Below are 13,942 nucleotides of genomic sequence, written 5' to 3' on the forward strand. Positions count from 1 at the left end.
CAGTCACTGATTGTTTTCTTTAAACTGTACAATATCACACATTCAATGTATTCCACCGTGTATGATGGAATAACAAAACTAAGACTCGTTAAATAAAACGATAGGCTGTAAAACGCCAAATTCATGTCTTTCAGGTCTTTCAGCGCAGAGAGGATGGCTCCGTAAACTTCTACAGGGACTGGGCTGCATATCGTGAGGGCTTCGGGAAGATCACAGGGGAACAGTGGCTTGGTAAGCAGTGTTTAATTCTATTTTCCATATTACAAAAGATAAGTACAAGTTCACTTCAGTCGGCCGAAGTACATTATCAGCGATTATGTCTTAAAAGTAAAATGCAGAAGCGAGTCTTATTAATGTTGTGGCTGCTACTTTACCCAGCCATTACTGTTCCTTTTAATACTATTAAGAGAACGTTGTTAGAGAACAACAGTCTGAATTAATGAACACTGATGACACACGAAAGACAGATTGCCTGTAAATAACATGCCTGAGTTATTTTAGGGAATTGAGAAAAGAGGAACATACAGTAGAATAGAAAACACTGATCTAGCAACATGACAGAAACAGATGCTGGTGGATGCAGAGATAGATAAGAAGACAGATATGAGATACCCCAGTAGGGATTGGTGCAAAAGCTTCAAAATCCTTCCTTTCAGCCTTCCCTTAGCTTCACAATATATTCGTTTGTCTTTTTTTTTTGCACAAATCATTTACAAATATGTGTGTTTTTCTGACTATCTGTTCCTATCAGATGCAACTTATTTAGGCAAGATTAATAGTATTTTCATTCATTTACTATTTGCAAGGTTGCCTTTATTTTTTTATCAGGGAACATGTGCATTCTATTTCAGGGATGAATCCAGTTTCTTTATTAATCTGCTCCGTTCAACGGAAACGTGCACATTTCCATGAGTGCAACGAACTAATAATGTGGAATGACGTGTCACTGAATGTCAGAATGGTATGACATTTCTTGCAGCAGTTTATAAAGACGCCTGGCTTGGGACACTGACCCGAGTCTGGGAAACTGCCTGCTATTTGTTTGGATGCCCAATAATATGCTCCACGCTATGGGCTAAAGAAGCCAGCGGTTTTACCTGATGGTGAAGCTCTACGTCGCCCCTTCTGTTTAAGAAGATGAGTCTAAAGCTCCTCTGATGTCTGATCAATAAGACACAAGAAAGCTGAACACAATTAACCTAGAGTTCAAAGAGATGAGCTGGAGGGGAGAAAATAAAGAGTACACAGAGATGAAGATAAGGGAATGGAGAAAGAAAGAGAGAGTGTAGAGGCCGCACTGCCCTCAGCAAAACTCATATCAGAGATGCAGCAGCTCAGCAACCGTAGGAGGATTGAGTGAGATTGACAGATGAAGTTGTACGTTAGATAGCATCAGGAATTATAGACGTCTAATATCGTGGAACGTGAACGTTTGTCTTAGGTTAATGTTATGAACTCAAAGTGATGTGATTTGCAACATGGCTCATGAGCTGACTTTGGTGAACGAGGTGAAAGGACGTTCGTCTTAGTGCTCAGTGCTCACAAAACTCAAGTGCTCTCACACAAGAGTTTAAAAGTTAATAGATAGGTTGAATAAATGATAAGTGATATGCTAATAAATAATAATAATAATAATAATAATAATAATAATAATAATAATAAGGCTTCAACACGACACAATCGGATATGAAACATCTCTAATCAGCATCTAATGTGAACGAGTGCTTTAAGTATCAGATTCCACTTTGCTAGCCTGTAATGATGAATTTTGTGTACACCCCAGTCGCTTCTCTCATATACAGACTTATATTATATATGATATAATATCATATTTATTTATATATTTTTGACAGAACTAACCGGATGTTCATGTAAAAACTCACACACACAGCTCACAAACATGTCCTAAATGAAAGTCTAAAGCATTCCCTTTTTAAAGGATCTTGGAGATATAGGTGAAGCGTTCTGTTGTTATTATTTATAGTAATTTAATAGTTTACTGTGATGTAGGTTTTTTTTTTTTTTTTTTTTTAGAAAACAATTTGGTCTAAAAAGCAATTGGTGATTTTAAGGAGAAGATTGGTTGCATCATTGGGATCTTTTCTTATCTGGAAAGATAAAAAGACATTCCTTAATACTCTTAATCTGAAACCTGGGTCAATATCCTGAAATCCGGTGCAGTCCTGAATCGAAGGGTGTGAATTCACCAAAACAGACTATCCCACACTCCGGTGACAAATTGTAACGCCTGTTTCCCAGTTTTAACACTTTCTGATTATATATTTAGGGTTAAAAATGACTAAAGGAAATGGCATCAGAGCTGCTACTGCAAAGTGCTCATGCATTAATGAAGCTGATGACACTTCTCAGCATATTGAGCTGAAAGTTACACCTCAGTGCTTATTAGCGACCATGCTCCATCTCCAGTAGCGTCTCATCAGTGGTCCTCTCACCCTCCTTGTAAGATTAAACAACATTCAGCAGTGTGAATTCATTATGCACTGTGAATGTGCTATATCATCCCAGAGTCTTTAAAATTGCCTTTATGCTCAGTTTAGATGGGTTTGTGAACATTAAACAAGGGCCTTAGATGAAGTATATTAAATTACAATGATGTGAGTAAATAAACTGGGTTGAATGTGACTACAAGAAATAAAACCATTTATTGCAGGGGTGGAGAAATCATAATTTTATTAGCTAGTCAGTGAAAGCTCTAATGAACTGGTTAGGGCTGATGTTGTGCTTACACAGGTGTATAATGATTTAGGCTGACAACTAGCACAATTTAGCTCGAATGTGTGACAGTCAATTTATGTGTATTACATTCCTGCACATTCCTTACCTGCAAGCTTCAAACAATACACACCTACAAACTTCAAACAATACACACCTGCAAGCTTCAAACAATACACACCTGCAAGCTTCAAACAATACACACCTGCAAACGTCAAACAATACACACCTGCAATCTTCAAACAATACACACCTGCAAGCTTCAAACAATAAACAAATAAAAACTTCAAACAATACACACCTGCAAGCTTCAAACAATAAACACCTACACACGTAAAACAATACACACCTGCAAGCTTCAAACAATAAACACCTGCAAGCTTCAAACAATACACACCTGCAAGCTTCAAACAATACACACCTGCAAGCTTCAAACAATACACACCTGCAAGCTTCAAACAATACACACCTGCAAGCTTCAAACAATAAACGCCTACAAACGTCAAACAATACACACCTGCAAGCTTCAAACAATACACACCTGCAAGCTTCAAACAATACACACCTGCAAGCTTCAAACAATAAACACCTGCAACCTTCAAACAATACACACCTGCAAGCTTCAAACAATACACACCTGCAAGCTTCAAACAATACACACCTGCAAGCTTCAAACAATACACACCTGCAAGCTTCAAACAATAAACGCCTACAAACGTAAAACAATACACACCTGCAAGCTTCAAACATTACACACCTGCAAGCTTCAATCAATACAGACCTGCAAGCTTCAAACAATACACACTTGCAAGCTTCAAACAATAAACACCTACAAACGTCAAACAATACACACCTGCAAGCTTCAAACAATACACACCTACAAACGTCAAACAATACACACCTGCAAGCTTCAAACAATAAACACCTAAAAACGTCAAACAATACACACCTGCAAGCTTCAAACAATAAACACCTGCAAGCTTCAAACAATACACACCTGCAAACTTGAAACAATAAACACCTACAAACGTCAAACAATACACACGTGCAAGCTTCAAACAATACACACCTGCAAGCTTCAAACAATACACACCTGCAAGCTTCAAACAATAAACACCTGCAAGCTTCAAACAATACACACCTGGAAGCTTCAAACAATATACACCTGCAAGTTTCAAACAATACACACCTGCAAGCTTCAAACAATAAACACCTGCAAGCTTCAAACGATAAACACCTGCAAGCTTCAAACAATAAACACCTACACAAGTAAAACAATACACACCTGCAAGCTTCAAACAATAAACACCTACACACGTAAAACAATACACACCTACAAACTTCAAACAATACACACCTGTACATTTCAGACAAAACACACCTGCACACATTTTACCAACAGCCAGTAAGAGTATTCTTGTGGGATTCAGAAACAAGTACCGATGCTTTGCACCACTGAGAAATATTTGAACAGGTTGGAGCATATTGTATGAAAAAAATTAAATTCAATAGGAAGTAGAGCTTTTTATTCTTTGGCAAAGCTGTCAGCGATGCAAGATCTTGTGCTTGCTCCATCCATCTCTCTCGCTCTCCTCCTACACCTCTTTATGTTCTGTTGAAGAGCGTGGTGTGATCATGTTTCTCCTCCCTTTCCTCCTCTCCCGTCTGGTCTACTGAAATCCAGTTCCTGAGATGAACAACACAAGCTCTGCTGACAAGCGTGGCTACTTACTGTATACATCTTCTACTCTCTGTTCCCTTCCTCCCCACATCTCCATATCTCCATATCGCTGCCTGCTTTATTCTGTCACTTCTCTTATGCGTGAGAGTGTTTGTGAAGGTTCGTGTTATGACTTTTCACAATTGCTTACTCACATACTGCTGGCTGCTATTGAACGACCCCCTTAATATTTCACAGCATTGGAAGAGCAGCTAGAATCTTTTGACACTCTTACAGAGTGGAGGTGCAGGTACTGTATGACACACATAACGTGTTAATATTGTCTGAATGTATTACAGCCTGAGTGTATTCGACACATCATATGCAGCCCCTGGCATTGTTGTCTGAATCGTTTGAGGGAGGAAGAAGTCATTAGATAATTCAAGTATAAAATTCACACTTGCATGACTTGAAAAAATCTACACCTTCACACCAACAAGCACACTTGCCCAACTATGAATGAGCACCCGAGGCGCTCTCTCTCTAGATAGATAGATAAATAGATATAAAGAAAGAAAGAGAGAAAGAAAGATTAAGAGACCAATTTATAGGTATGTGTTTAAATAAATTTAAAAAATATATATTTTTAGTTTAAAATTACTGACAACATTCATTATCCGAACTACCTCAGGTCACGGGGAGCCTGTGCCTATCTCAGGTGTCATCGGGCATCAAGGCAGGATACACCCTGGACGGAGTGCCAACACATCTCAGGGCACACACACACTCTCATTCACTCACGCATTCACACACTACGGACAATTTTCCACAGATGCCAATAAACCATGCATGTCTTTGGACCGGGGGAGGAAACCGGAGTACCCAGAGGAAACCCCCGAGGCACGGGGAGAACGTGCAAACTACACACACACAAGGCGGAGGCGGGAATCGAACCCCGACCCTGGAGGTGTGAGGCTAACGTGCTAAACACTAAGCCACCGTGCCCCCATTACTGACAACATTTCTCCCAAATTCCAAATAAACATATTGTCTTTTAGAGCATGTATTTGCAGAAAATTACAACCAGTCGAATAACAAAAAAGATGTTTTAAGATATTAATTTTTAAACACCACAATACTAATTTTTAAACTTAGCAAATGTTTCAAAACCAATATTTGGTGAAATATGCCTGCTTTTCGACCACAGCTTTCATGAGTCTTGGCATGCTTTCCACCAAACGTTCACACTGCTGTTGGGTGACTTTATGCTACTCCTTGTGCAACAAAGCGGTTCAGCTTTGTTTTATGGCTTGTGATCATCTATCTTATGCTTGATCACATTCCAATGGTTGTCTTTGGGGTTCAGGTCTGGAGATTGGAATGGCCATGATCCCGGATGGTCTTGATGTCGCGGTCCTCCATCCACACCTTGATGGCCTGGCAGTGTGCCATGGAGAATTATCCTGTTGGAAAAGTCAATCCTTACAGTTGGGGAACATTGTCAGAGCAGAAAGAAGAAAGTTTACTTCCAGGACAGCCTTGTACGTGAATTGATTCAATCGCCCTTCACCCCCAGATCATCACAGATCCTCCGACAGATTTCACAGTGGGTGCTAGACACCGTGGCATGTTGACCTCTCCAGGTTTTCATCTAACCATTACATGTCCAGGTGTTGGGCAAAGCTGAAAATTGGACTCTGAGAAGATGACCCCTTCTTTGCTTCTAATTGGTGAAGGGCTTTTTTCTAGCTTTCTAACTTCAGCCCTGCCTCTATAAGACAGTTTTGAACCGTCCTCACCGTGCACTTCACCCCTGCTGCCATTTGCCATTCTTTTTGTAGGTCACTTGATTTCATCCTACGGTTATTGACTGACAATCGAATGAGTTGGCGGTCATCCCGGTCAGTTCAGCGTTGCTTTTGCCCTCTGCTGGTCTGTAGCTTTGTTTTCTCCAGTGTCTGCAGCTTGACCTTGTTCTTATGAACCGCTGTCTTGAAATTTTAAGAATGGAAGTAACCTGATGCTCACTCTGCCAGTAAAGCCAGAATTGAACCCTTCTTTTCCTTACTTCTTTTCATCTCTTTTGGCATGATCAAGAGTTTTATTGGAAGAGGATAATGATGACAACAGAAGTGGATTTTATTATTTTTCTTGTTAAATACAATTTGGTTCAGGTGATCACCTAATCAATTTTTAATTAAGCAGAATGAGGTGTGACACTGAACGGAATGGAACGGAACGGTTGCCATACATGTAGAAATGCTGATTTTAGAAAAATTTAGGGTGGTCTTTTATTTTTTTTTCCAGAGCTGTATACAGTTTGTAGTAGTGTTAATTTCGTCACCTATTTTTAATTTAGTCTTAGTCTTAGGCCAAATGTCCTTGTTAGTTTTAGTCATATTTAGTCATTCACATAACTTTTTTTGTTAGTCAAGTTTTAGTCGACTAAAAGTCTTTTCATTTTAGTCTAGTTTTAGTCAAAAAAATTGTAGTCTTTTTTTAAAATAACACATTATTACTGAGATTATTACTGATAAACATTTCAGTAAAAAAAGTGTTAAGGTTGGTGGTGTTTTTCTCCGAAATTCTTTGTCCGCAATGTTTCCCGTCAGTTATGATGACACATTCTGACTTTTTGTCTGACCAAATATCAAGCCTCTTCCTTCGACCTAGCATGTCGTCGTCGCTCGTCACTCATGTCCGCTTTGGGTGTTGTGTGTTCAGCAGTTTCGTGTTGCAGCCACAGGCGTATAAGACCTGTAACTTGAGCAACAGCGCGAAGCCACGAACTCGTTCTGAATATTTTAACGGCGTAACAGCTGATGAAAAAGCAGAGACAATTGTAGACATAAATGAAGAGAGATTTTATCTTAGTTTTTATTTTATACAAAACATTTTCGCCTCGTCTTTTTTCGTCAACAATAATGCATGTTAATTTAGACTTAGTCAGCGTTTTTGGACAGTGGTGCAGTCTTGTCATCGTCTCGTCTTAGTCATGAAAATAAAAAGGTTGTTGATGAACATATTTCGTCTCGTCTCGTCTGACGAAATTAACACTATTTTGTAGTAAGCTTACCAATTAGAAGACAGTCCTGTGTTGTCACTCCAAAAACATGACCTATCTATGAGGTATAATGGATTTTGTGGATCCAGTAGGGCATGGTTGGGGTATTAGAAAGATGACTATAGTAATAGCTTATACGAAATAAGTTTTTTTTTTCTTGCTAATCATGCTGATTACACCTAATGTGATAATAACTCATTTAATAATGAATACTTGATTGTTGATTATTGGTTTAACAGAAATAAATAATGAGAATGAGGTGTAATTTTCCCTCTCATGAGAATCTCTACTAATTGATTGAAGGCCGTTTTATTTGACAATTATGGACCTGTTGGTCTGGTAGTAATGCGGATTTCATCAAATATTTAGCTGTTAAACATGTACAATAAAATCTGAACCTTCACACTGACACCTCGGTTACACAAAGCAGTAAAGCCTGTCTAAATTATTGTTTGGACAGTGTAACTATCAGTGATAGGGCAGTGTGGAGTTTACTGAGGCAAAACCATAGAGGTCTCAAACTCTGAAGCAGGGGTCAAATCCCAGCTAATCAAATCTGTAATAGTGACCAGAGATGATACAAGATAAACAAAACCACAGGCTGGTTTTATTGAAGGTATTAAACATGGCTGTATTTTAAAAGAAAACACAGAAACACAAAGGACTGAGAGGGAAACAAGGTGTGGGTGCATGTAATCTTGGATGGGAGCAAACTTGTGAAAGAAACTTGTGGAATTTTGGATTATTGAATGGATGTGTGGATGGATGGATGGATGGATGGATGGATGGATGGGTGGAACCATAGAATAAATAATAATAATTTATCAACAAGCCTCATTTGCTATTATTTATCAGTTTCCTTGTTTTTGAGTCATAGAGTTATGGAGGTATTGATCATGATTGGTTTTGATTTTTATCATTCTAACAACAAAAAAAAAAGAATTACAGACTCTTTAGAGATGCTTCACGAACTCTACTGCATTACATACAGTACATAATCCTGGAAGACGTCTTTGATCTTACTCCTTTTCTCCTTAGCGTTGTGGATTCTGTGTGTACAGTTTAATGTCACATTTTAAACCTTATTTCAGCAGGTTCCGCAGTCCCCACTGAGTTGTCCTGCACCACGTACATAGTGGTAGTTATAATTCGGTCTTTATCTGTGATCTATCTGCGATCTTGATCTTCCTGAATAAACCATGACCTTGTTTAACATCCACAAAGAATTCCATTAATCCTCGCTCTTATTGTTTAAAGCCACCTACTTATCTTTCTCCACTGGATAATACTGAGACACTCCACGTGCATTAATGTGCTCAGGTTTTATGCAGATCCTGAGAATGGAAACGAAAAAACAAACTCTTCTTTTTTTTTTTTTCTTAATCCAGATGTTCTATGGTTATTCTCAATCCTCATCAGTATTTTTGTGAGATATGTGATGTGTTAATTAAGTGATTAAGACCATACAGTACTTATTAAACATGGTTTATACAAAAAGTAAAATTAGCTTAGCGACAATCTTACACAAGCTTATCATACAAGAACTGATTCTTATGTTTACAGGTCCAGATGTTAAGTGTGTTTCTGTCAGATATGAGCTCTGTTTGTAACTTTGCAGTCTGGTAATAGGATTTAAGAAAAAAAAATCTTCCAACAGGCAATTAATTTCATAGTCTGGTGCTACCTTCTGGATGCACCGCATATCTCTTGGTCCCAGAGAGGCTATTTGGTTAGCTGGATGGGAAAGCAGTAATGAACAGTAATTTGTTTGATGTGATGCTTTTCTTCGGGATAGATCGGAAACCAGATGGAGAGGGTAAAACGGGTCAGAGTAGATACACAGAGAAGCTAATGGATTAATATGATTTCTGCTGATGGAGATGTAAAGCATTGGATGCTGTCAGGATTCCAGGACATATGACCAATATGTAGAAAATTATATTTTGTAAATCGTTTTTGCACAAGATGTTTGCACACTCGTACACACAAGATCTATCTTTCTTTTCTTTTTTTTTAACCGTTGTAAATTTTTATTATTTTTAGCACAGAATCATGTGTGTGTGTGTGTGTGTGTGAGAATGAAATGAAGCATAATGTCTATCTTTTATTTTTTCTCTAAAATGTTCACCTTCTGTTTATGTTCTAAAATATTTATATTTGTATACATGATTTATATGTAAATGGGGCCTTGTGAATTGAGTGAAGGAATCGTGTGTGTGTGTGTGTGTGTATATGTGTGTGTGTGAAAGAGCTAATGTGTCTGTGACATGTCAGTCACATGCCAGGTGTTCAGAGACCCCATACCAAGACCTGAAAGCTTACAGGCACAACACACTTACCTCTAGCGAGAAAGCGAGCGAAGGTGATTTTGTGTGTGTGTGTGTGTGAGCTTTTATCACCTTTCTCTCCTCTCCTCCCTGTTCATCTCTCCTCTCTCTGCCACTGTGTGACAGAGTGAAAGGAACACCACCATATATGAGCCTCTTTTCCCAAAAGCTCTCCCACGAGCAGCCGCACAGACGGAGGACTGTGATTAAAAATTAATGACCCTGTTTTGTTGCATGGAGGGAAAAGGAGAGTAGAGCTGACTGTCACACTGCTCCACTGCATGAAAAAAAAACATACACACATCTTATTTAAAAACAACACTTTTTTTTTCCATGAACGCTCACATAATGTAGAGCAGGGAAGACTCAAACTTTTTATACAGGTAGTCACAGACCCAATTTTGTTAGAAAAAAAAGATAATGGATCCTTGTAATACTTTGGTACTCGGATATATTTTAACGACAAATAAATAAATAAATAAATGCAATAATTTGTTTAGAGACAATGGTCTAGAATTCATTCATTCATTCATTCATCTTCTACCGCTTATCCGAACTACCTCGGGTCACGGGGAGCCTGTGCCTATCTCAGGCGTCATCGGGCATCAAGTTAGGATACACCCTGGACGGAGTGCCATCCCATCGCAGGGCACACACACACTCTCATTCACTCACGCAATCACACACTACGGACAATTTTCCAGAGATGCCAATCAACCTACCATGCATGTCTTTGGACCGGGGAGAAAACCGGAGTACCCGGAGGAAACCCCCGAGGCACGGGGAGAACATGCAAACTCCACACACACACAAGGCAGAGGGGGGAATCGAACCCCGACCCTGGAGGTGTGAGGCGAACGTGCTAAACACTAAGCCACCGTGCCCCCATGGTCTAGAATATTTTATTATATTAAACTGTAAAAAAAAATGTGTATTACGTTAAGACAACGTATTAAAACGTGTTTAAACAACTGATCCAATTGAATTAGTCTATTTATTGTGATTACACCAAAACATTAATCTTTGATTCAGAATTCAGATGATTTGACAGTCTAATGTGAATGTGAGATTCTTGCGAGAATAAATTAGACTTTCAAACAAGTGAACTGTTTAAACATCAACAGTGTGCTTACTGTTCAAATATTTGCTCCATTTGGATAATAAATCAATGGAGCTGTGCATTCTTTTATTCAGGCAAGCCCATGGCTATGAGTGCTCTGAATGGCTAAGCTTAGGGGCAAAGAGATCTGAATAATCTTCAAATATGTTCTTTTATTTATCTAGTTTATGAAGATAGAATAAAGGCCATGGTAGTATATAGTTAGAGAGACACATGAGTACAATAAAATAAGGCCATATGTTATATGTCTACAGTTTTTCAGTAAGCAATGGGGATTTCTTTCAACACCATACAAAATGCAAAAGTCCAAACATTATACCTGGTTGAAGCTCACCCTGAGGCTGTATTGTATAAAATCTGGCCTTTTATAAGCACCTAATCAATCCCAGATGTCAATTCCACGTTCTGCAAGGACACCTTTACAAACTTTTTGGGTTTAAGTATACTCATGGTAGTAAACTTGACGAAAATAGTACAGGGCTCTCAAGTTTTGAAGACAGGCAAGCGTGACATCTCCAAACCCCCTAGCAAAATCCCCCGTGTGTGTGTGCGTGCATGCGTGCATGCGTGTGTGTGTGTGAGAGAGAGAGAGAAAGAGAGAGCGAGAGAGAGAGAGAGAGAGACAGAGAGAGATTATGACTAGTGTTTATTGTAAGTGTTTGTTGCCTTTTTGGACTCCTTTATCATTTGTAATGTTGCTCCCATTTAAAATAGTTCGGCTCAAGCCCAGACATTTTAAGGGTCATGATTGTTTCGTTTTGAGGTTTTGTTCAAACCGACCATTGAAAATACCCTTGCTAATGGTATTGCGTTAAATCTTACCCAGATAGTGCTATTTTCTGATTGGTTATTGTGTAGCCTCTTTTTTTTGATTGGTTGATAAGTGTCAGGCTCGACTAAGCGGTGCGGACTGATACATATTGGGTGCTGTGGCATATTAAATATATGATAAATAGTCAAAAAGATTTTCTGCATGAGAAATACGATGTGTGGCGGGAGAGTGTGACAAAAGGCCGAAATGCGTGACTGTCACTCTCAATGCGTGACACTTGACAGCCCTGATAGTATCAATTAAAAATACCAAAAAAGGATAATATGCAATCAGATTGGAAAACTAGAGTCAGAGTAGAGTGTAAAGAATACAGAACAAACAAGAAACAATTTAAACAGAAGGACATACATAGACTGGACAAAGTACTTTAGGACTAACACGGAACAGGTGAACACAAGTAGGCAACAAAACAATGAAAGAACGGGACTGGGACATACAATAAAAATTCACATTAGCTATAATGTTGAAGAATTAATTCTGGTGAAGAGAAATAAATATAAAAAAAATATATACATACATAATACATTTAAAATGAAAGAATTGCGATCAACCTAAACGTTTATTCATATTACAACAGATAATAATAATAATAATAATAATAATAATAATAATAATACTAATAATAATAATAATAATAATAACAACAACAACAATAATAATAATAATAATAATAATAATAATAATAACAATAATAATAATAATAATAATAATAATAATACTAATAATAATAATAACAATAATAATAATATTAATAATAATAATAATAATAATAATAATAATAATAATAATAATAATGATAATAATAATAATAAACTTGCTGGTTAACAATTGCAAATTAACAGCCATGATCATGGGGAATCTTGCCACGCATAAAGAGGCTTATTAAGCCTCCATTTTTCTAGATGACAAGAGAAAACATCAAATTTGGCACTTGTTGAGGAATTTTTAGTAAAAACTTTCATCTTAGAACTACTGAATAATTGAATATCTCTCTTAAAACCGTACTGGAGACACTCTGATGTCTAAGTGCCAGTTTTTTTTACAATTTGCAAGTGAAATCTTTTTCATGAATCCTAAGTGTTACAAACTGAAATGATAAGATGACTTGAAATGGTGAAACAGTAACCAGTTACCAGTTACTGCTCCTCAACTTTTATGTCATGTTGTAAACCAAACAGCCTCATAATTATTAACATCTTTTTAGTATCGGTCATGTTTTTAGTGTCATTCCTCAGCCTCAGGATTGAAAAACATCCCTTCGCAGTAGAATTAAAGAGCTTGAGAAAATTGTAGACACTTGTTTCTATGACCGGTTCTGAAGTAAATCGTTTGCAGTAAACGGTATTGTGTTAATGATTCCTGAACACAAGTAACCAGACATATCTGCTTCAAACTTTAACATTCCTAATTAGGCCAGGAAATGACTTAAGAATGTAGGTATTAAGAATGTGGTTTATTATAGTGAAGTGAAGGTGACGTGACGTGACATACGGCTAAGTACGGTGACCCATACTCAGAATTCGTTCTCTGCATTTAACCCATCCAAAGTGCGCACACACACAGCAGTGAACACACACACACCGTGAACACACACACACCATTTATGCTGCGGCACCTGGGGAGAAGTTGGGGGGGGTTTGGTGCCTAGCTCAAGGACACCTCGGTCATGGCCGGCCCGTGAATCGAACCAAAAACCTTAGGGTTAGGAGTCAAACTCTCTAACCATTAGGCCACGACTTCCCCCGTCGTGGAATATTATAATAGATATAATATAGAATAGCTCTCTCACTCTCACTCATTTTCTACCGCTTATCCGAACTACCTCGGGTCACGGGGAGCCTGTGCCTATCTCAGTTGTCATCGGGCATCAAGGCAGGATACACCCTGGACGGAGTGCCAACCCATCGCAGGGCACACACACACTCTCATTCACTCACGCAATCACACACTATGGACAATTTTCCAGAGATGCCAATCAACCTACCATGCATGTCTTTGGACCGGGGAGGAAACCGGAGTACCCGGAGGAAACCCCCGAGGCACGGGGAGAACATGCAAACTCCACACACACAAGGCGGAGGCGGGAATCGAACCCCCAACCCTGGAGGTGTGAGGCGAACATGCTAACCACTAAGCCACCGTGCCCCCTAATATAGAATATAATATAGAATATTATAATTCTATCTAATGGATTACCAAGCTATGA

The 13,942-nt window shown here is 38.4% G+C and overlaps 1 protein-coding gene across 1 annotated transcript in view; it reads left to right on the top strand.

Annotated features, from left to right (window-relative positions):
• The window catches only part of LOC132853832 (fibrinogen C domain-containing protein 1-like), a 104,140-nt gene that overhangs the window by 78,199 nt on the left and 11,999 nt on the right, over window positions 1-13,942 (top strand). The window contains exon 5 of the mRNA XM_060881832.1: window positions 135-231. Within this exon, the coding sequence (XP_060737815.1) occupies window positions 135-231 (97 nt within the window). The remainder of the gene's footprint in view (window positions 1-134; window positions 232-13,942) is intronic.

This window comes from Tachysurus vachellii, chromosome 11, assembly GCF_030014155.1.
Source record: "Tachysurus vachellii isolate PV-2020 chromosome 11, HZAU_Pvac_v1, whole genome shotgun sequence".
In the NCBI taxonomy this organism is placed as follows: Eukaryota; Metazoa; Chordata; class Actinopteri; order Siluriformes; family Bagridae; genus Tachysurus; species Tachysurus vachellii.